The sequence below is a fragment of the Colossoma macropomum genome, unplaced genomic scaffold (genome assembly GCF_904425465.1).
Source record: "Colossoma macropomum unplaced genomic scaffold, Colossoma_macropomum, whole genome shotgun sequence".
Lineage (NCBI taxonomy): Eukaryota > Metazoa > Chordata > Actinopteri > Characiformes > Serrasalmidae > Colossoma > Colossoma macropomum.
Genome location: NW_023494805.1, coordinates 14,774,225 through 14,799,091, shown reverse-complemented (window position 1 = coordinate 14,799,091; position 24,867 = coordinate 14,774,225). Strand labels below are relative to the sequence as shown.

Sequence of the window (24,867 nt, the reverse complement as noted above, 5' to 3'; positions counted from 1 at the left end):
AAAGTGTGATATATAATACAACTTATTACTAATGTTATTATTACAGGCCACAATACGACCAGTATACAGAGCACAGTGTACTTATTCTTGTGAACGAGGAGTATAATCATGGCTAGAAGAAACATTTTTCATCAAGAACATCTGCGTTTGTCACCACCCTTTGGTCAGTTGTGAGAGTCCATGACAGAATCAGTTGAAGATTAAACAGCACTAAAATTTCTGAAGGATCCAATCAGCAAAAAGCATAAGCTTTGTCCCTCAATTAACTGTGTGCCTGTTACAAACAGAATCCATGCTCTTTCCCTAAGCAGGAGAACAACGACAGTACAAATCAGGTGCTGACAGCTTGAGAAAATATAGATTTGTATTTCATCAAACATGTATACAGTTTCAAGATTATATATACACACAAACACACACACACACACACACATCATAGGCTGGTTCCACACATTCAACCTGTTTCCACTAACAGAGAAAGCACAGTCCACTTTATAGTTTATAAGGCACATGCAGTAGCAAAGCACTGTGTAGTAGCAATCCAGGCTTTCCATTTAAATGAATGTATAATAAGTTAAATAGCAACATTCACACATTTGATAACCCGTGATTTGAGATGTAACAGTGTGTTATTGTACATTGCAATTTAAAGGGGAATTCCATTGATTTTTCAAAATGTGTCAATAATGTAATCATTAAGATGTAAACAAAGCCATTCAGAGTGGTTTGAAGTAAAATGCTGCATTTTAGTTAGAACTACTTGGTTCTAACCAAGTCAGAACTATTCACACTGGTGGTGACAGGAGCCAGACATCTGAAGTGTTTAATGCCTCTAAAAGCTCCCTCAAAAAAGTTATTACACAAAATAGTTTTTGTCCTCTTGTGGAGAACTTCACACGGCATTGTAAGGAAAAATAGTAACATAGTAAACTTTTTTTCAGATTTATCACACTTTTACCATACTCGACATATAAAATGAAGAAGATCACTGTGTTACTTCAGATAGTAAAATGGCTACAGTTTTCATTCTACACATCTCAACACTGGTTCTAATCACCACCACTGTAAATAAATCGGTTTCTCTACAACAAATATTTCATATCAAATCACTCTGAATGATTTTGTTAACATCTTAATGGTTGAATTATGCAGAAAGTTTTAAGAAAAGATGGATTTCCCCTAGCAAAAGAACAAAAGAAAATGGCTGAATTTTTTTAACAATTTTTTTTTCCAAAATCAATTAATCAATTAATTTTCTCTTTTTTTGGATTACTCCGAATATTGAACCCATTAACCCTGAACAATAAGTCTAACTGCAGTAGATGTAACATGTAAACACATGCCAGAAAGTGCGATCACTTCAGTGACACCAACTCCTGGAATCCAGCTTGAAATACTTAAAGTATATGCCTGGATTGGAATAAGTACATATACTTGGAGTAGGAGTGGCAAATATGACGATATTTTATCATTACAGCCAATGACACACATGCAAATAAAAGGCATTTTAGAGTGAGCACAACTCATATCCCTTTTGATGGAAAAGTAGCCACCATTGCTAGTGAATTTTAGTCTGATGCTACTTAATTGGTATTCAGTAGACTATAACTCAACTAGTGAAAAACATACATAGGTGGAGGCAAACAAACAGAATAAAATGAAAGAATGGAACACAGAAATCAATACAATTTTTTAACATTGGCACAATATTTCATGTTCCCACTGTTCTGACTAAGGTCAACAGCTACATATCAAGCGCTTTTGGTCCAAATCAGCCCTAGTGGATCTTGAAGTTCATGAAACGTGCCAGACACTTGTACAAAAAAATGAAGACTTGTGTTTTGAAGACTTCAAAACTCAGGATCCTCTGATAATGGAGAAGAACATGATTAATACTTAAGCCACACTTTCACCATGACAGCCATCATTTTCTCTTGGTTGACGGTCCCGATTCCAACCTTGTGTAAGAGGTGAAGGGCTTGACTGAAGGGACTCTTTGGAAATGGAAGCAGGACTTGAGATATTCTCTTGCAAAATATGTGCAGGGTTAATCGCTACGTTTGACAGCTTTCTGAAGCCATGACAGCTGCAGTCGTCATGCAGACTTTGCTCAATGCCATTGGACGTGTTGTGCGTTGAATTGAGACTTGGAGAAAAATCTGAGATATCAGACAGTGGAGAAGCCAATGACATTGCAGCATCTTCACCTTCCTCTACAGTGAAGCTGCTGTCCCCCTCTACAACCTCCCCCTCCTCTACCACAGGCTCCGCGATAGGGCCCAGCTTTGCAATAGGCCCCAACTCCGCTACAGGCCCCTCTTCTACTTTAGCATTTGGCTGCTCTTCTGTCTGTCTCAGGATTTCAGGCCCACCAGAGACCATCTCTTCCCCACGCTCAGATGTGACAGGTGTCTCCACCTTGTCTCCACCTCCATCTGGACTGGGGCGGGAGCCCGGCCACATGTTCAGGAAGCTGTCATCGGCAGCTGTGTCCTGTTCCCATGATGACAGCCCTCCACTTCCTGTCCTGTCATCTGAACCAGTCAGGGGGACAAAGAAGATTAATGGTCATTGTGTTAGCGCCATGCTAATGGAGAGGTGCCCTGTCCACTAATGTGTGCAATGTGGCAGCGATGGAAGGCCTTCAAAAATTCGTATTCAGGGACCACTTGAAAGGACAGCACAAGTGACACAACCCTTGGCACAGCGGTCTGCAGAAGAGGCAGCTCAAATAAAACCCTGAGTTTTATACATATAAACTGGAATTGAGTTTCATTGCAACTTCAATTAAGGTATTAGTCTTAAGACTTATTGCTCAGTAATTACAATTATTTAATCAGTAACTAGTGCCAAACTAATATGCAAGTTATTCAGCCCTGAGGGCCAGAAACTAAAATAGGGCCCTTATAAGGACCCTTAAAGTGGAATTCCAGCAATTGTTTACATTTTTTAAAACAAAGTCATTCAGAGTGGTTTGATGTGAAATGGTTAACTGCAGAGAAGCAATTTCTTTACAGTTGTGGTGATAGGAACCAGGGGTTGCAATTTCTACAACACAAATGTAGCCATTTTAATTACTATCCAAATTAAATAGTGAACCTACATGCACCTTCTGAGTTTTAGAGATAAAGACAAAATAGTGGCAAATCTGAAAAAATAAGTATTCGTCTGGGACTATTTTTCCTTTAAACACCCTCTGCCATGACCGGGAAAAAAAGATATTTAAGGCCAAAACCTTCAGGCAGCGTGTTTGTAAACACTTCATGTAATATCCTTCCGTGATATAGCCTTTAGGAGCATTAAACTCATCACACGTCAACTTCCCATCAACACCACTGTGAACAATGTTGACTCGGCAAGATTCTCTAGAACAGAGCATTTCACATCAGATCACTCTAAATGACTTTGTTTGCATCTTAATGATTGAATTATGCAGAACTGTTTAAAAATCAGTGGAATTCTTTAAGGCCACCACACTGGATGTGCTGTGCTGCATTGTGCAGCAACCAAAAATTCAAATTTATTTTTTATGAAGATGTACACACTGCCATGCTGGCACTCGCTGACTCCCTGCACTGCTCAGTTTCTCTAAACACCACAGCATGCCACTTCACATTTTCTTATTACTGCAGTAAATTAAACCTAGAACGAGACCACAGAAATCGACGGTGGCTCGAGGTTTACACCAAAAAAGTCCAGATAGGCAGCCAATATAAAATCTTTGAGATGAACAGGCAAATGCTACTGGTCTTTAACCACAATCAACATTACTAGCCTAGTCCTTTTTCGCCTCATATCTTTTGCTCAAAAACGAGTTTTTGAAAAGCTAGTTAGCTGATATTAAATGTGATAAATTCATAAAATAATAAAGTTTTATGTCATTAAATCTATACAAGTGTACTCAAGCTTGATGTTTCAGTGCTCTCAGTGTGATTCATTCTATGTAGTACAGCTGCATTTTCTACTATACATCCACACACAATATATATATATATATATATATATATATATATATATATATATATATATATATATATATATACACACACACACATATACATACACACACACACACACACACACACACACAGGAGCTTTAATAACAAGCGTGATTCATCATCCTACAGAATAGGTTTCCACTGCTTGAAAGTTTAGTGGCCACATTTGATCACACTCACAGTTGATCGTGGAATATCTATGGGGGAAGAAATTTCGCAAACTGACTTGTTGCAATGGTGGCATCCTATTACAGTACCACGCTTGAATTCAGTGAGTTCTTTAGAATGACCCATTCTTTCACAAGTGTTTGCAAAGGCAGACTGCATGCTTAGGTGCTTGATTTTATACACCTGTGGCAACAGGACTGAATGAAACACGTGAATTCAATGAGGTGTGTCCCAAAACTTTTGTCCATACAGTGTATATTTTATAGTGTATACTTTAGGGTTAAGGAGTTTAAAAACGTCTTTGTTTTTCAAATGCATAATTAGCCTACACAAATAACTTGGCTTGCAATGGCGGAAAAAAATATTATCTGAATCATTCACTGCCTGTGCTTCCATGACAGCGTATTAAAAATAGCACTCTAATGTAAAGTCACCCAGGCGGAGAAGAGTGCATGCTGAGGGGGAACCGATTCTGCCTCCATGCCCAAATCCCCAACACCCATTCTGCTGGATTACTGACCCATATTTGGGAGCACGCAAGCAAAAGGTTAAACGCTGCAGCCTTCTTGAGGAAGTGGAGGAAAGAGAAACATAGCTCACAGTATGGTCTGGCATCCATATTTATGGGGCCGTCTCTGTTTAAAAAAAAAAGGCCCCAAAAGTTGGTGAATGTCAGCGGGCAAGAATTCGCTAGCATTTGCAAAATGCCACGGCATTTGAGGAGGATTGGCAGTTTAGCCACCACGACGATGAGAGCGTGCAGGAAAGCAGAGGTGGGCTAGTGGGGAGGCGTGCAGGGTGGGCTACAGCCAGCGATCAAGCTAATTATGGCACTTTAGTGCTGAGCTGAGGGCATGATTAGGGAACGGTGGTTTCGGTTACACACAATTACGCACACTAACCTGTGGGGGGCCACGCATTGGTGGATTCAGTGGGCACAGGTTGCAGGGGAAGGCCGAGCAAGGCGGGCGGGGTGGCGCGCTGACTTTCGCTCAGAGTAATGGCATCCTTACCTCCTGCAGGACACCATGACCAACAGGGAAGAGAGAGTTATCTCACCGTTTCATTAAGACCGCTAACACACTGGCACCATGAAATGGCTTTTAATGACTGAGGGAGACTGGGAAGGGTCACAGTGACAGCAAGATGGGATGGAGAATGTGGAGGATGTGTCTAATACACACAACACACTCAGCATGTGTGTAAGATTCAACACATGGACAGGGAATGTAAAGATACACTGCTGTTTAAAAGTTTGGAAACAATGTTTTCAATTACATGAAACTAATTTGGTTTGCGGATAAATGTATAAAATAATTCTAAAGGCTGATTTGTACCTCTACCAAGACACACGTGAACATATCAGCATCAAGACACAGAGAAGGTGCTTATGGGTAAACGTAGCTCACCTATGTTTGCAAAGGGGTGGTTCCTGGTTCAAATCTGACCTTCAGCATTTTGTCTTTTTGGGTGTCTACTCACAGTAACCATAACACAATATACACTCATATTACTATTATCTATCACATAACTTGTTAAGTGTGAATAGTCACAGCTGTTACTAGAGAAATTTTATAACAATCCCTACTGAGCAGCTCATAGCTGTTGAATTAAGGACTTTTCCGTCTATGACCAAAATAAAATTACTTTTGATAATCAATGCATATTATATACATAACATACATACACACATAACATAATAAAAGCGCATTTCAGTAGACGTTGATGTAGTATGATGTCATCTTTAATTTGGCTATTAAATCATTATTAACACAATAATAAAGAATGGAACTGCGAATATCACACAAACTTTATGAATTGAGGCTACATAGCTCAAGTTAGCCTGAAACTGTTTTGACTGATGTTTGAAACCTGACGCAGTTATGTGACAAAGTCTTTAAAGGTACATATAATATACCGGCAGCTTGCTGCAGGCATGATATCTGCCTGTGTACCATCAAGCATGTTCAACCAGCGCAGCTCAACAGTTCTTATCTATGTTGGGTACAATAAATAGGTTATTAATGTACTCATGTAACATATCAATTCAACCAATAAGTTTGAAACTTCAGTTACGATCAGGGGTGGGAATATAACTGAGTTTTTGAACCAGCAGCAAAGATTTTTTACTTTTAACTGTCAATGGGTGCCATTACCATGGTAACTCTTAACTGTTACCTGGCACAGGGCTACAGTCATATGAAAAGATTTGAACACCTCTGGTAAACTACATGTGTTGATTTTCTAAATAAAAATAAGTTAACATACAATCTATAGTGAACTCACTTAAATATGACATTTTTCTGCAAAGTTTAGTGCACAGTTTCAATTTTAGTTATAATAAAACATAAATTAAACATAAAATCTAAATTGTGCCATATTTTCTGCACAGGCCACATTAATGTTTTACTTGTTTTCCCAAGCTGAGAAATCAATCAAATAAATAGGAATGCTGATGACTTTGACCAGGGGCCCCAAACTTTTGCATATGGTTATATATCATTTAAAAACTTAACAAAAAACTCAAAATAGTGAATAACACATAATATACCTTTTGGTATTTATAATTCTTTACAATACAATCTACATTCTACAACTTGTTATATTATTATACGTTATTATATAAAAAACAACAAAAATGTGGAAAAAAGAAACTGAAAAATCTAACAGGTGATGTTTCCAACAGTTTGTAGCCTAGTGTACGCATAGGCACATACATAGTCAACACACACATACACAAAATTTATATATCAAAAAATCAGAATTTCAATAGTTTCTGAAGTTGCAAGAAAAATAGATGCAAAATCTACGGAAAACTTCCCAAATCCTAAAAGTCACACAGCATTAAGAGGCACACTCATGATCTGGAATAAAACATGCTATTCACACACAAACACGCGCTCGGAGAAAGTGGCTGCAGTTCTCCTCTCATCTGTCTTCATTAGTGCTAGCTGTATGCATCGCAGGCTAAAGCCATATGCTACTCACAGGGGAATGTGCACTATATGCTTGTGCCATCACAAACAGCAGCCGCCACCACTTACAAGTTAACACTGTCTGATCTGTCTGGAATAATCTGTTCCTGGAAGCACCAGAGTGCGAAACAAACAAAAACAACAAAAATCCGAGAAATATATTAGACAAAAAAGGACTGACAGTGTCACATAGTCGCAGCAATGCTGTGCCAAATTACAACTAAACTGTAAAAGGACAGCCAGTGTCACACACAGATGCAAAAACACATTACTGAGTAATGGTCACCGTTTAGACAGCAGGCTGGTGAATCTCATATTCTTAAGAGTTGCAAAGAGGAGAAGTTCTAGCAAGACTGTCCATTTCGGTCATTCTTAATCAACAGTTCAGCCAAAAATCACATTTATATAATCTCCCCTTATCCCATGATATGATCAGCCAAGACATGTTTGGTGTCTGAGATTTACTTCTTTTGGAGCGACAGAGCTACAAGGCTAAAATAGAAGATATAGTCAGCTCCAAAATTAATGGAAGTCTTGGTAAAGAGGTGAAAAAAAGTTATTAAAATGTTAATTAGGTTAAAATTGGGTTAAAAAGTAATTACAAATATTCTTGCTTTTGTGGGTGTCTGACACCGGTTTCTATAATAGTGGACAAAACTCAGGGTTTACAATGGCTACGTATGTTTTAAGCTATATAATATATGTTTTCATTGAATTTCCATTGTGTGTTCATACAATGCATAATGCAAAAACCAATAAAGAGCTAAGCTGGTGGCTGTAAGCATAAATTACTGTTTGAACACTTCAAAATACATGTTTTGTTGATTTTGTAAGTGAAAATAGGTTAACACACATACTTCTGAACTTAACAGCTTGGTAAAAAATAATTAAACATAAAATGTGGCCTGAGCAAAAGTTATGGCACATTCTTTGTGTGTGTTTTTTACCAATATGTTAAGCTCAGCAAATAAATTTGAATGTTACACTATTTTTTTTTACTTAGAAAATCAACAAAACATGCAATTTGACCAGGCTTTCAAACTTTTGCACATAATTGTGTAATAGCCTCATAGCTCCAGTGAAAAAAGTACAGAACATGTCTTGGCTGATCGACTACATTTGGGGTAAGGTGAGAAAACTGAGCAAATCTGAGTTTTGGCTAAACCACCAATTTTACTGACAGCCACTCACACTGTACATGTGGGTATAATTTTAACAGTGTTGAATGAGTGACACTTTAAAAGCACTATGTTCAGCTCTCTTGGTTTGAAAAGGTCATTGACGTGATGCAGAGCCTCGCCTCAGAACCAATTAAAAACTTGGGCTAATTCAGTATGCAGAGCAGGGTGGAGGCTTGGCACAGCCTGCTGTGCAAAGCAGAATGGATGGATGAGTGGCTATACCCACCTGGCAGCTGCCCATCCATCCGTTCTCTCGCACTGTCTCTCTGCGTCTGTCACTCTCTCTCTCATACGCAGACACAAAAAGCAGAATGGACAGAGTATTCTCTCTCACATCCCAGGAATTCAAGTCACAACAGACCGCTATTTGCCACAATTAAAAGCAAGAAGTAAGCACAATCCTTTTCCTCACACTGCAGAACACTATCTGCATGGTTCCATGCAAATGTACACGTGCCTGTCTTTTGTATCCACAGAAAGCAAAAGGCGCAGGGTGAGGAGTAGACACCTGTCTGAGCACACATGCATTCTGACACAACTCCAAGTCTGTCAGACAGTCAGCACGAACACAACCACCTAACACACACTGTCACCCAAAGAGACAGCAAGAAATGAGTGGAAAAACAAACGATACAGCAAGTGATGTTTTACATTTGGACATCTCTCTCTGCTGTTATGGGTCATTGTATTATTACGGTGGCAAATGAGGTATAATTGTTAACACTTAACACTTACTAAATCATAGTCTGTTATACTGAATAAAATCACTGATAAACTGTCAAAGTTTAGTTCACTACCAGATTCAAAGTCACAATATGTGGAGTATTACATATATTGCTTTCTTGTTGTTATTTTATTTCAACTTGTTTCAATCATTTCCTGTTTCATGAGTAACACCACCGACGATACTTTTGCAACACTTTTTGGAATGAAGCTGTCAGTATTTTAGCAAAATAGATCAGACAAATAAAAGGAGATTTCATTACTCATGCAGAAGAAGAAATTTAAAAGGATCTTTGTTTTTTATTTTTTAAAATGACATTTTATGTTTTTGTAACACCACTAACAGAAAATATTAGAACAAGATTAACTTTCAATATATCAGTATATTTATATATTTGAAACTACTTTACCATAGCATAGACTATATTATATATTACTATTACTAATATAATTTGCATTTCTACAAATTAAACTGAAAAACAAGCACTAAAATTGTTGTTACACAAAAAAATTAATACTCTAGCACCTATGATGTCAGTGCTGTTCCTGCACTACATAACTAAAAATCACTAAAATGAAACTTCATAGTGTAGACTTTCTTGCTAGTTAATACCGGAATACAACAGTAAACACACAGACATCAACTTTCTGCGGTTTACTCTGCTCTAATTTTTATGCTTTCAAAGTTATGGGACACCATTTGTCACTGCAATGGTAAGATGACCCATACATGGCTGCTCTTTTTGCACTATGTGCAGGTTTATGTTCACTATAAGCAAGACAACACCAGCTTAATTCATTCTCAGTCAGATGTAAGCAGTTTAAATCACTGGTACACTCCGTGAAATTTGTAAAAATATGCTATGGGTATTGTGCCTGTGGTCACTCTCTTCCTCTGTTCCCTCCCTGGCATTAATGGCTAGTAGCTGTCGGCCTTCACAAGGCCACTCGCCCCCTGCATTTACTTTCATAGAGTGAGTCGTGAGCCCCTCTCTGTCTCGTCTACAAATTCCACTAATAACACCACATTCCCCAAATGTGTTTGTAATGTGGGCAATCATTTTCTGTAATGGATGCTTGTCAGCTTTATGGTGGTAGAATGACAGTCTTACGACAGGCAAGCTTCACTGGGGCTCAGTGCAGCAGAGTTATTTAGCGTGAAAGTGCCACACTGCCCTCTTGTGGACAGAGTGTAGGACTAGTTCTTGTTGTACTGTGGGATTATAAGTAATATAGAAAAACTTCTGTAAATGAATTTTGTGGCTTTATGCATAGAATCAGTTATAGACAAAGGTGAAAGTTCACTCTGGCATATTCTGTAACAGAATGTGTTATAACTGCAATTCCGCAAAATGTCTGCATAATTTCACTGTTAAGTTCAATCGAAATGCACCATTACAGAGTCGTAATTGTTCACAGCGGTGGGGACAGGAACCAGACATCTGAAGAGTTTAATGTCTCTAAACTTAATCTCACTGAAAGTCATTACACTAAATAGTTACAAATATGTTGCCCGGTGCCTGACACATTGTTTTATGAGAGTTTTAAGCTAAAATTTAGGAGTAAAATCTATTTTCTAAAAATTAATTCATGGTGAAAGGATCCATGCAGGGTGTCATAAATAAAAATAACACCCAAAGAATATGGATTTTTTTTCAGATTTATCCCTATTTGACCATCATCAACATGCACCATATTAAACCACTCAAAATGATTGTTTCAGTCCCTGTTTTGACAAACCTGTTAATCATAACAAACCACAGATTCCTCATACACAGAGTGGCTAGTTTATTAGGTACCTACCTTGGCCCTACACTCACTGGTCTCACTGACTCTAGCCCATCTGTTGCTGCACAATTTAGCAGCCCCCCTATATCCTATCGATCAGTGGAAAGCGACCACCACAGGACCGCAACTGACCGGATATTATCTGGGTGGTGGACCATTCTCAACACAGCAGTGGTACAAGCTAGTGGTCAGTAATTGTACTCCTATAAAGTGCACCTACAGTTTGGGCACTACTGGTCAAATTATATGTTTTGTTGATGTTCTAAGTGAAAATAAGTTAACACTTCCACTACACAGCTCAAGTCCTTCTGCACATTTTAATGCACACTTAATATTTAGTTGCTAAATTTAACATATTGGGAAAAACAAAACATAAAATGTGGCCTAACTAGAAATTATGCACTAAAAATCCCATGTTTATGTTTCTTCCCTGTAGAGGACATATTATTTTCAATTAGAAAATCAACAAAATGTCATAAACTGGACAATGCCTAATAAACTAGGAATTCAACTATAATAGATTTTCAATCATCTATGACTGACAGTTTGACCATAATGCGTCATGAATGGCCACCAGGTTATATTTTAAGATGAAGAGATTTTTGTACATTACCTAAAGTTAAAGCTAAACCTACATGAAGTGACCATGATTCTGTACATTTAGTTTCTGCATAAAGTGCATTTCTTAAATAACTGTCCATGCTGTTAAGCTAATATGACTGTCAGATTACATTTATCTTGTCAAAATATTAGTCAACTGAATCGTCAGAGACATAAAGACTGGTTTCATGGTATACTGAAGGCTAAAACCTTATATTTTTTTCTGTCTTGTTCTGCTGAAGAATAGCACATACTTTCACAACTGAAACACAACTCTGTCAGTCGTCTCATATTTTTGGGAGAAGTTGGAGCGCCTGCTGACGTTGACAAATGCAGCATGAATGCATCCATAGAACATCTATTCTTAACACACCGCTGAACGTGTCTCTCTGTGTGCTTTACGACCATCAATGAATCAAAAATAAAGCCCATTTCTTCAGCTGCTTTGCCTGGCTGCCCAGCTAAGACATTGGGCACCCAAAAACAATGAGCTACTCTTAAATCGGCTACACAACTGTGTCATTACATGTAAAGACAAAGCCAGCTGTGACGAGTCTTACTGCTCCATCACGGTGTTTGTATCGCTGGTAACGTGACAAGTAAGGTAAGAGCTCTTTCTATCTGAAGGTGGATTTTCAGCTACGTGGCAGAATCTCTTTGGCAGACTGTATTTTGGTTTAATATTTACACTCACCAACAAGCAATGCAAAATACAGGAAAGCTAACTGCCTTAAATAGTAGTATTTTATTCATCTGATTGTATCCACCAGGTATTCACTTGCTGGCTCATTCAAAACTCACTAATGAAACTTTTTAAATCAAATTTCACTGACGCTAAATACAGATCAGTGGATGTTCACATCCAGAACTTGCTCAAATAGTCAAGGTTCACCACTGCTTCCTAATGAACTGTCATGGCCTTATCAAAATTCATTCATTCCTTCATTCATGCATTCCTTCATACATTCATTCCTTTATTCCTTCCCATCATTTTTAAAAATTGTCAGCTGCCTTCTACATTCTGTGAAAATTTCATGACGAAAACACAAATAGAACTGGTCCATTTTATACCAAATTAATTTGAATAAAGTCTTGTTACATTAACATACATTCAAGTATCAATGTTTTTTCTGTCTCCTGAAAATGTACCATTTTACCAAGGTTTCATTGCAACAGTGATGAAAATATAAAGCTTATTCTGGAAAATACAAATGTTTAAAAAAAAAAACTATGTATCCAGATCAGTATACTCTATAACACTTTGTATGTGAGGTAATAGTTTGGAAAATAGTCAAATGTACACAGTTTTCCCCAGATGTAGCCATATGTATTCACCCAAGACGTTTGGTGCCCAAATTTTGCTTCTTTATTTTAACACTGGAGCAACCAGTCTAATGTTGCTAACAAACACTAGAAGTCAATAGTCACCCAAACCAGCTTGACCATAATGAAGACCTGGAAGCAGTTTAAGAGTTTTAAGGATGTATTTATGAAAAAAGATTTTGGGTGACTACTTAACTTCTAATGTTTGTTAGCAACATAAGCCTTGTAGCTCCAGTGCAAAGCTGAAGAAATAAAATTTGCACACCAATCATGTCTTGGCCCATTAACTACATCTGGGCTAAGTAGAAAAAAGTGGAAAATTTTTGCTATTCCTTTAATTTATAATCTAATTCTTAAACCACAGATGAGTTCAATCAGGCGAGTCAGAGCAGGTCAAACTCTAAACTCAAACTGTCGTGGCCTGGGATTTCTGTCCCATGTTACAATGCACATATGAGTCATGGACACACACACACACATAACACAAGTATGGAGTGTTTATGGGATGAGGTTATGACTGAGAAATGTGGGGCAGTTTTGTGGGCAGCCACTCAAACTCCTGCTGACATTACAGAACGGAGGACATGAAGAAACAGACAGAGGGACATACTCCCTAATCCCAGCGATAGGTTGTAGGTCAGGCCTTCACAAGGCAGCAAGGGAAAGGAGAGAAAACACATTATATATGTCTATATGCTACATCAAGACTATGACATGCAGGCAGTGATGCAACAGGGCTTAATGTAGATGAAAGCATAAAGATAGACATAGATAAAGGTTTTGGAAGTGATTTATAGAAAGTGACCATTTTAATGATGGCAATGAAGATGAAGCCATAGATACCAATGGACACTGCATCATGGCCTAAAGGTCTGTACAGGCATGAAATCGAAGCCCAAATGATCAGTAACCACGAAACTGAGACCCGACCAGGCCCAACCTGCATGCACTAACAAAGATAGATTATCGCAGACACTGTTTTACAGTTGTTGTTTTTTTTGTTACTATGCACTTCAGCTGAAACACTTCTCTGAAAGCTGAACATTTGCTGCAGCTACCCTGACTTAACTGGCGCAAGGGAGTACTCTGACACTGACAATTTCTTCTGAACATTAGCTGCTGTAGAATCACTGCACCTATGGTTAATGTGTCACTGAAGAGACAATGTGGCCATCCTCCTGCTGTCATTGCTATAAATACATAAACCATAAGTTCTACACTGTTCATGACCAGTGTGCTTTTTATTTGACAACTTAGTCATAATGCTTCTACACTGAAAACAACATACTTGAAATTTTAAACTGTTCCTCTTTAGCAAGTATTTTTTTTATGTCATCCATACTGAACAGTTAATAAGACAGGCTTTTCTGAACACATACTAGACCAGTGGGCTACAGGCCTCCATTGGTACTGCATTCATTTTTTTTTATTTATGATTTTTATGCACAAAACTTCATTACAATGTATAGACATCTAATCAAACCAATGATCTTAAATATGATAAATATTAATGTTGTGATAATCATTTGCAAAAGCAATAATACTCAAATATTTAGGTCAAGCTCAGTAACTAGGCTGGCAAAATTGATAACCGACATAGCTAGCTAGATATGTTATTTTCAGTAAGTCATCTATCATGGAAAAATGGCTACAAACAGAAAATTGTAAGATTTTTGAGGTTTATTATGTAGCAAGTGAAACCTCACAGGCTACGTTAATTACTGGGTTATATTTGCTTGCATTTAAAACAATCAGACCAGTTAAATGTTCTTGTGAGTCTTTTGTGGTCGGTTGCCTGGACCGCAAGTTGCAAGAGAGAAAAAGAAATGTGTCTGAGAGCGTGACATTTACATAAGCATATTCCTTCAAATAAAAACAAACCTACTCCAACAACAAACCTAAAAGAAAGTCACTCATTAGAAAACAAACCCAAGTCCAACCCAAACCTGATGCTGTACATAAAAATGGTCCAAACCCGAACCTATTCGGTTGGGCCCTGCGGGACTCGAGTCGGGTAGGAGATCTGTAATGTGGCTCCAGTAAGTACAAGCATGTGAATAAATGTGTTTGAGTGTGATGTTGGATTTGTTGTCTTTTTCAGTTAACAGGTGTAGTATCAAAAACAGTCCTCATGCACAGCAATTTGACAGAAATGCACTTACTTGTGCACCATTTACAGACAATTAGCATACACCTACAGTAGAGAGTACGCACCTGGCAGACTCCAAAGCCCAGATACCTCCAGTGTCTTCAGCTTCCTCTCTAGCTCCTCCACTCGGTTCCCCAAAATCCTGTTAAAGGAACAGAAACACCAGAGTGGCTGTTCAGTCTTCAGACTTTTGTGCCGACCAGAAATCTAACAGCGTAGGGCTGTCATTGAAAAAGTATTTTCTTAGTCAACCAAAAAGACTGATTTTCAACTAAAAATAAAAAAAGACAATAATAAATTAGGTAGATTGGAAAACATGGGAATATAGAAATTAAAACTGGTCTGTATATATTTTACAGAGAAAATTTGATTGTTTTTCAAAGCATGTCTGCCTACCATTTAGCATAACAATGGATCACACACAGACTACATCTACACTACATTTAAGTGTTACATCATATCTACAGGTATACTGTTATTAAAATGGTGCTTGCTAAGTTGACAAATTTTGAAAATGCATGCAAGAAATTTTTGTTTATAACTTTGTTCTCCTGTGTTCTCCCTTTCGTTCTTCTGTATCCAGTGAACTGCACTACTTAAGCCTGAAACAATACATTAAGAAGAATACAACGATGCATAAACGTCTATGGAGATTAGCTGTTTTCTGCAATATTTACTGTTTTAACTATTATTCACTTCAGTGAACCACTTTGTAGATTAATAAACAAAGAAACATATAGACATAAAGGTAAGTTGATTGACAAAATCTTCAACAAAGATCACCGTGACTTACTAGTCAACTAGAGGCACCCCAAATACAGTGTGCAGTGTGGTCATATTATTTCTTCTGTGTACCAGGTGCTGCCTTTGTGTGTTTTTTTTTCTTCTGTGTATGTTGCAGGATGTGCAGATATGTGATTGGCCACATATGAGACCTCTCTGGTATAAAAAAGGTTGACCAGGCACTACCTGGGGAGACTTTCAGCTTCATTTGCTTTGTTTGCTTTGGTAAAAACATGTCATCTTTGTCAGAGTTTGTGTAACTCTTGAAAGCTGTTAGATTTTCTGAGAACGGGCACCATTTGTTTTACTTACCTTTTTCTCCTAGCTTTAAGTAGGGAATTAGGGTAGCTCTTTGTATTTTTGTTTCATTTATTTTTAGGTTCAGTTAGGTTTTAAAACCCTTAGTTGTTTTGTTTATTATTGTGACATTAACTCGTCACGTTACAACATCCAAGCATAGCATCTTGCCATTGAGACTTTTTAAGGAAAATGTAAATAAACCTGAGCTGGTTTACTACTGAAATAGTGTCTGGTGTTTGGTCAAGTATGATATAGTAAGGAAATAAAAAAAAAAAAACAAAGACAGAAACCAAGTGGGAAGAGTTTCATAACAGCAAAAAGAAGGTCAATGGATTAAATAGACACGCACACCTGTTGGTCTGGCGTTGGTGCTGAATAACCATGTTCTTTTCATGAATGGTCTCCAGCAGGGCTGTGGCCAGAGACTTCAGGTCAGAGATAGACTGAGGAGTGGCTGGAAGACTACATCCACTGTCTTCAATCAGCAAATCTTGCACTGCAGTAAAGAGTGTTTTGTGTGTGTTAGTCAGTATAGAACAGAAAAATAGAAAGAGAATGAGCATTTTTATAAAGCTTTTTTCGTTTCAAGTCTGCCTTTTGGTGAGAGTGAGCAATTGAGTAATTTTTAGTATAATAGTCCTGACTTGACAGAAAACTGTTCACTTTTGAGCAACTTCTCAATTACCTTGTCTGGCAGAGAGCACCCCAGTAAGTGCACTACTGTTAGATGTGCCACCCGCTTTAGAGTCCTTTCTCCTATCCAGGGCAGTCTGCAGAGAAAAACACATGGACAGACATCAAAGAAAATTTTAGTAAATAAGAGAGTCAAATGAAAAAGCACAAACTTTAAGGTCAAACTTTTGATCTATACCTTGTATTTCAGTATGTTGGATTTCAAGAGACTGACTTCCTCTTGGACTTGTTTGAGCCTCTCATGCAAATATCTGGAGTTAAATGAAACATGACATTATGAAAAATAATGAGGTTGCTTCACTTAGTAGTCTAATTCACAGTCTTAATACACTTCAAACTTCAAACTCCCTAGAGCACACAGATGCTCAGTGTTTAAAACAGCAAAGCAGAGAGATATCTCAAACAGTACAGCTAACAGACACAGATTAAATGCAGAATTAGCTTTGCTTTTTAATTTAAAGGGACAAAACATAGAAAACAAAATAACTAATAATCTAAAAAAAGGGTAGAATGGTTAATATACACCGTTCAGGCATAACATTATGACCACCTCCTTTTTTCTACGCTCATTGTCCATTTTATCAGGTACACTTTGTAGTTCTACAATTACAGACTGTAGTCCATCTGTTTTTTACTTTGTTAGCCCCCTTTTACCCTGTTCTTCAGTGGTCAGGACCCCCATGGACCCTCACAGAGCAGGTACAATTTGGGTAGTGGATCATTCTCAGCACTGCAGTAACACTGATGTGGTGGTGGTGTGTTAGTGTGTGTTGCGCTGGTCTGAGTGGATCTGACACAGAAGTGCTGCTGGAGTTTTTAAACACATCAGTGTCACTGCTGGACTGAGAATAGTCCACCAACCAAAAACATCCAGCCAACAGCGTCCTGTGACCACTGATAAAGGACTAGAGGATGACCAACACAAACTGTGCAGCAGCAGATGAGCTATCGTCTCTGACTTTACATCTACAAGGTGGACTGACAAGGTAGGAGTGTCTAACAGGGTGGGCAGTGAGTGGACACAGTGTTTAAAAACTCCAGCAGCACTGCTGTGTCTGATCCACTCAGACCAGCGCAACAAACACTAACACACCACCACCACATCAGTGTTACTGCAGTGCTGAGAATGATCCACTACCCAAATAGTACCTGCTCTGTGAGGGTCCATGGGGGTCCTGACCACTGAAGAATAGGGCAAAAGGGGGCTAACAAAGTATGCAGAGAAACAGATGGACTACAGTCTGTAATTGTAGAACTACAAAGTGCACCTATATAGTAAGTGGAGCTGATAAAATGTACAATGAGCGTAGAAACAAGGAGGTGGTCATAATGTTATGCCTGATCAGTGTATGTTTTTTTTTCGTTGGCCCTGTCCCCTGTCTCTAAGCTAGGTCCTATTAAATTCATAAATAGGTTGAACATGCTAGATTCACTTATGGCAATGTGTTTACCAATAACAGGTTAGGACAGAATTCCTAGTCCTTGCATTTTTAATACGTATACAAGACAATCTCCCTTGGTTTGTTGTTAGTAAACTGTGCTGGCATTATTCTAACACTGCCTGACCTATTCTCCATGCAAAGGGCATCCACATCAATGATGCGTTTGCCCCGGCCACCCAGTATGTGGTTGAGCTCCACGTTGAGGCGGTTAGCTTTCTCCTGGAACACAGTCCTTTCAGCCTTCACGTCCTCTAACTCATCACTCACAGCCTTCAAACTGTTCTCCAGCTCCGCTCTCTGAAACAGGCACAAAGGGTGCTAAAGTTAAGTTCTGTCAACAGCCAGTACTGTTACAGTCCAGACTACTACACTGAATACTGCTATGATTCATTTTGATACATAGCAGTGCTACTCAAAAACGTAACACTAAACCATAGGCCTGGCGCAATTGCCCGATTACAATTATTTAAGCTGACACAATTATTTTGTTTAAGATAGTAGTTTATTTTCCACAAAAATCATTTTGTTTATTTGAGCTGGAGCTGTGTTTGTTGTCAGTTGGGAGCTACTAAGTATTGACAGCTAGGAAGCAAAATAGCTATAAGCTAATTTGGCCACATTATGCTTGCAGTTTAATAGTTGAATGAACAAAAAAGACAAATAAATTGTTAACCGTGTTTCAATTATTTAGATGGCAGTTTATTGTCACGATTGTAACAGGTCTACTAACACAGTCTTCTTATAGTTTTGGTCATAAAATCTCTAACATAACATTTTAAAGTGATTTTTTTTGTTGTCATAACTTTCTCGAGTTCATTGTATGTACCTAGATCAAAAGATAAGTGAAATATCCCAGGAGAGTTTCTGATTAATTAAATGTGCTGCATCACATGCATGTCACTTCAGAACATTACAACAGGCTATAGAGTGTGAAAGCTGTTTCAAGTCATTTTATAGCGCTTTAAACAGTCACCTTGGAACTAATATACTTGGCACTGTCAGAAGCTGAACACCTTAAAGGAATAGTTCAACAAACAAATTTAACTTATACAATTTCCCCTTAATTCACATGTGGTGGACCAGCAAAGACATGTTTGCTTCTTCAGTTTTGCACTGGAGCTACAAGGCTAAGTAATGGAAGCTCATACACCTCCAATTACTAGCATGCAATGTAAGCTTACTTTTATCTATACAAATTGCCAAAATGTATGTTGGACAGTTAAAAACAATAGTAGAACTCATCTTAAAGCTAGAGTTGTATACATTGTCCATTTTTAAAGGTAGCAGTATGTCAAAAAGCGTCAGCACTTAAGCAAGTCTGTTGAGGCAAGTGTCAGATCATTTAGGCTTGCAGTTTAGCTATATAAGCCTCCAGTTTTGAACTAAGGAAACAAACTTTTAAGATCAAAACATGTTTTGGGCTGGCTAACTCACATTAAAGGGTAAAGCCAACAGTGTACTTCAAACACAGGGAGCCCATTTTGATAAAAGCAAATAAACAGATGTCCATCAAAGTGATATACTGAAAAAAAGGATTCCTGTGGTATCTAAAGGATAAATCAAGAGTCAGTGACGTATCAAATAAAAAAGCTGCATGGGAAACACTAGTTGGCTGATATAATATCAGCATTGTGCAAAACTACTTAAAGAACTTTTATTTAAATGCATATATGATTAAAAACATGTTCATCCCGAGTTGCTAAGTAGCAAAGCTGTCTAGGGTTTATCTCTTATTTTCAGGAGACTGAGCATTCAAAAACTGGAAAACTAGTCTTTTTTTTACTGAATGTACCAAAGAGTAGTACATGTGTATTGAATTTAAAAAATACAATTGTACTCACAGTTGTTTTTTTTCCCCCCACAGTGTTTTCTAAATCTGGCAATACTAGCGTGCCTAACTTACCATATCCCAGAAAAATGAAATCATGATACTTTTCATGTGTCATAAAAATGATCTTTAAGCACTACAATATTTAGTATTTAGAGATGGGCAATTTGCCTAATAATTACAGCAGATGAGTGTCTGAACAAACAGGCTCTACTGACTCTGTGCTTTTAGACCTCATTGGCTGTTTACCTGCAGCCCCGCCTCCTCCAGCTGCCTAACCAGGTCTTCGCGTTCGTGGGCTGGGAAATGTCGGACTCCAACTTCATCATCTCCTAGTCTCTGTTTAGTGATGGTCATTCTCAAAAGCTGGATAGAGAAGGAAGAGAGAAGTGTAGAAGAGGAACAGGAAACTCAATAAAAGTGCAGGTGCTTGTGGGTATTCTTTTACCTTGTTGTCTCCCTGAGCCTCAGTTAGTCTCTGAGTCAGCTCCTTCACCTCCTCTCCTAACTGCTTACACCTCTCCCGTGAATCCCTCAACAACTGAGCCAGATTCACCTGTGCCATAGAGAAAGAGCGAGTTACACAGAAAGACAAAGCTGATGTACACTGTACAGTAGGAATTGTACGGACCTGTACAGAGTATAACTATTAAAATGGCATGAATAAACAGCAACAAATACAGAAACAACAGCCAGATTAGAATTAGTAAAGCCTGAGCATTAATATTACAGAACTGGTTTTCTGAATGGAACAGGCATAACGATCACAGACCCACCTGATTGCGTTTCTCTGGAGGCAATGTAGGATCTCCATCCTGAAACACAAGTTGCACAAGAGTACACAAGAGTAGTGATGAGAAAAGCAAAAGCAACAGTCTCAAAACAACATTTCCAGTAACATCTTACATTTGTCAAAAGTTAACTCCTTATCCTTATGGTCCATATCCTACATTTTCTTGTATTTTATTGTTTTCCTTTTTCTATGGCTTTACGCTCCAAAAAGTCATAATTCATTTTACATGAACATTTTCCAACTTTTCTTTATCCCTTTGAATTAAACAGCCTGCTTTTTTACTGTGTCTTTAAAAAAGATAAATGTAAGTAAAACAGAGCTGTACATCATTCAAAAACAGTACAGGCTGAAACAAGCCTTAAACTTCAGTGTGAATGGGCAGGCCTAACTGCTGTAGGCCTCATACATAGATGTTTGACATCACAAAAACAATGAATTTGAAAATGAATTTTTACAGCTTAGTTTTCATATATCGACTGTACAGACCTGGGAATGAACAGTATGTTTTAAAATTTTTGCCATATTCATATACTATATCAAGGTCCTTTATTTGAAAAAAAGTTAGGACCCCCAATGCTGTTCCTAGAGACCTTCCTGTATCATTTCACTTTAACCCTTTCGATCACACCTGACCCAACTAATGATTGTCTTCAGATGTCCTTGATTAGTGGAATCAGGTATGTTAGATTTAGGGTTACATATAAATAAATACATATTTAGGGTGAAACCTGCAAGATGGTAGATCTCCAGCAGGAGTGCTGGACTTTTTTAATGTTACATAACTTTCTATTAAATATAATTTGTAGACCAAGCACCACATAAAAATATCACTTAAAAATATCACTTGTATGCTTTATGTTTTAAAAGACCCACAATAAGTTCTCTGTATTTCTTTTTCAGGCCCTGATGTCTCTCACGGAGCTGATTGGCCATCAGCTTGTACTGGTCTCTTTCCTGTTGGCATGTGTCCAGCTCCTTGGACAGAATCAGAAGAGCCTCCTTCTTGCTCTCCAGCTTACGCTTGCATATCAGGAACTGCAGAAAAAAAGAACAAATTCATCTGTTTAAGTCCGTGTTAGCAGTAAATTCTTTCCTTGAATCTGACACTGCTCTCAAGCTCATAAATGAGCCCCTGAAGTCCGTCCTATGAAACACTTGTCACTCTCCCTTATACCTAGCACTGTATAACTAAGAGAATGTTTCGCCCGGGTTTTAATTTTCGGCACTCCTGGAAAAGTAAATATTGAGCTTTGACTGAGGGGTGGAGATCAGACTCAACCTATTTCATGTTTCTTAGTAGAATGGATCTTACTCGAGTAAGGCCTTTCTGGATTATGCAAAGACAGGCTAGGATGATAAAGGCTATGGACAACATCCGTTGTAAAGATTACACAGTTCCACGTGCCAAACTGTTGATCTGTGGGCTCTGCTTTTACCCTTTTAATTCAAATGAGCCAACACATTAATAGATATACAAACAGAACATGCTGTTATCCTCTTTAAAAAGTCTTGAAACACAACATGAAGTTTATTTGTTTTGCTGCAGGTAGTTAATAATTGGAAGTGCTGGCTAGCACTGTCATTGAAAGATCACCATAATATATACTAAGCATTAGGATTATATCTCAGGGGTACACCTGAAACATGCACATAAGGCCACTGAGGCCATTGCATAGCCACAGGGCAATTTCTTAGACAATGTGAATGAACAACGTTGCCTTTATCTGTAATGAATGAAGCTGGGCATTTGGAGAAGCTGTTACACAAAAGTCAAAATGACTACATGAAACTAATTCATGACAGAAGTAATTACTGAGAAGGCCCAAAAATGAGAAAAATGAGCAAGAAAATGGAGACAATTTAAGCAACAAACAATATTTAACACACTTTATATTGTATTATTGTAGATTAAACTTTAAATATACACAAAAACAACCTTGTCGACAGTTAACAAGAGCAACTGTATGTTCATATCTCATATTTTATACTAAATGCTACATGTAGCAAAACATGCTACATGAAGGCAGAGCTGTATAAAAGTTAAGGCATCATTAACAGCTGGTGTTCATCCTGTTCCATATGTTAACGCCACCCAGCGCTACGGGCGTCGAACAAGGGCGACAAGGGCGGCTTTAAACGCTCACCTCGCTCACCAGACCCTGCCAGTCACTTTCGCTCCTTCTAGAAGGATCCATTGTAGCAGCATTTGGCGTCAATGAATTAAAGCATCTTTTCTGTCCAGCTCGTGCGCAGACAGGAGCGGCGCTGCCTTGAAACGACGAGGGAAGCTCAGCTCCGGCTCCTCCTCTCCTGTTTACTGCACGTCACCTGGTGCAGCTTTTTCCCCACCTGTTTTCCGACTTCCCCACCTGAATTCCGCCTCCTCTGCCAGGATTAGCTGGTAGTTCAGACTCACAAGCTGTCCGGCGCAGAAGCACTGCTTGATAAACTGCTGAGTCCATACAAGAGCCTACAGGGTCTTTAGCGCTTTAGCCTGACGCGTAGAAGTGGACTCCAAATAATTCGGCAAATGCAGCTGTGTAAAATATATGTGTAAAATGTTGAAAGATTTGTATGTTTATTTTTTTATAAGCGTGGCCCACCGACCTCTCAGACACTAGATGGCGTCGACAGACAGAAAATGTGAATGTTGCCAGAGCCGGTTTAAGGGGAGCCTGGCTGCTTCCTTTTTCTCCCTTACATCAGAAACATGACTGCGAAACGCCAGAGGGCGCCCACAAGCGAGTCCTCAATGAATGGGGGTGAATGGAGCTAAACGGATAAAAACTAAGAGCCAAAATGGTTTCTAACCACGTCACGATCTGCCTAAAGTAGAAAGATGTATTTCACCAAAGGAGAAAAGAAAGCGTACCTGCATATTTTCTTTTTTTCTACAGCAAACAGGTTTTGGGCAGCAGGACGCCAGCATTACTGCTACTGAGTGCTGATTGGTTAGTATTACTGCTACTGAGTGCTGATTGGTTAGCATTACTGCTACTGAGTGCTAATTGGTTAGTATTACTGCTACTGAGTGTTGACTGGCTGGCATTACTGCTCATTGTTGCTCATTAAGCAGCTCATTAGCTGAGTGAAGGTTCACCCTCACTGATGTTGTGAATGTACATGAAACACTGTTATAAAGTCCTGTAACTGGAGTTCAAAAGCGCACAGAAATATAACAGTGGTGTTAAAATGTTTTGTGCTGTTCTGTGTTCAGGAAACAAACACATTCACATTCTATAAAATGTTTAAACATTTACAAGTGTAATTTTGCTCACTCCACATAAACTCATTCATTTTGGACGCGCTCGGTAGCGCCCTCTAGTGTTTGACATCCCAAAGACACTACTGAGTGGCAATTCTCCGCTCTACTCATTCTCTGGTATTGCTGTGTCTGAAACCACTACTACACTAAATAGTATGTTAAAAATACACCACCATCAGAGGTCCATTCATTATATGTATAGTACAGGGGTCAGCAAAATTGCAGCTCTTTTGATGTCCTGTTGCGGCTCCACAGCAGAATAACATTTTAGGTAAAAAAAATAATCCTCCTTTGCAGTAAAATAAAGCTCTGCTGATCATTCTAACACAGTTTTAATAATAAATAGTTTTAAACGCTGCAGTTAATGTGGCCTATAACTGCTAATTCACCAACCTTTAACCCTGAAGGTTGGTGTGTAGACTGCTGGTCACCATAGCAATGCAGACAAGACTCTCGTCTAGCGAGAAGCTAACGAAAAGTCAAAGAGAAAGATTTAAGGAGAACGTCGATAACTTTGAGGCAAATGGACTTTGCATTTACAAGCACTCTGGCTTTCCTGATATGTTTCTGCAACGAGAATTTGAATTTTCCCGTTCCACCTCAAATGGTGCAGCAGTAACTGGTGCGTCAGGTGAAATGTACAGCTTTAGGGGCTGGCGAAGAGGAAGCTGACTTCAGCCTCGTAAAGAGTCGACTGTTGAGAGACATTTTACAAGAAACTATTCCACTTTTTTTTCCTGCCGGAGATGCAAGAAAACCAGCTATAGCTGAGCTAAAGCTTAAAGCAGAGCAAAGTAAGTCCGCAGTTCCATTTATTTTATATTGTTTATCCTATACTAGTATTAGCACATACTAAAA

At 38.4% G+C, this 24,867-nt stretch overlaps 1 protein-coding gene across 2 annotated transcripts; it reads right to left on the bottom strand.

The window, feature by feature from the left end:
• Nucleotides 1–274: 274 nt before the first annotated feature.
• ccdc149a (coiled-coil domain containing 149a) lies at nt 275–23,035 on the bottom strand. 2 transcript variants are annotated; one of them, XM_036597131.1, is made up of 12 exons: nt 22,889–23,035; nt 21,618–21,779; nt 20,728–20,766; nt 20,400–20,507; nt 20,201–20,317; nt 18,248–18,420; nt 16,860–16,932; nt 16,674–16,758; nt 16,340–16,484; nt 14,971–15,047; nt 5,069–5,182; nt 275–2,534 (listed from the first exon to the last, which is right to left on the bottom strand). In XM_036597131.1, exons 1-12 carry the CDS (start codon nt 22,937–22,939, stop codon nt 1,897–1,899), a joined length of 1,782 nt encoding a protein of 593 aa, XP_036453024.1. In that variant the 5' UTR covers nt 22,940–23,035; the 3' UTR covers nt 275–1,896. The 2 variants fall into 2 exon arrangements, with proteins under 2 accessions (XP_036453024.1, XP_036453025.1); XM_036597132.1 differs by lacking the exon at nt 5,069–5,182.
• Nucleotides 23,036–24,867: the final 1,832 nt, after the last annotated feature.

Bases quoted from the DNA above. Each gene is read 5' to 3' on its own strand.
- ccdc149a (XM_036597131.1), bottom strand. From the start codon at position 22,939: ATGGATCCTTCTAGAAGGAGCGAAAGTGACTGGCAGGGTCTGGTGAGC. The intron at 16,759-16,859 runs GTATAGATCAAA...TTTTCTCTGCAG, and splicing joins CCAACATACTGAAATACAAG to ACTGCCCTGGATAGGAGAAA. The intron at 16,485-16,673 runs GTAATTGAGAAG...TCTTTACTGCAG, and splicing joins GGTGCTCTCTGCCAGACAAG to TGCAAGATTTGCTGATTGAA.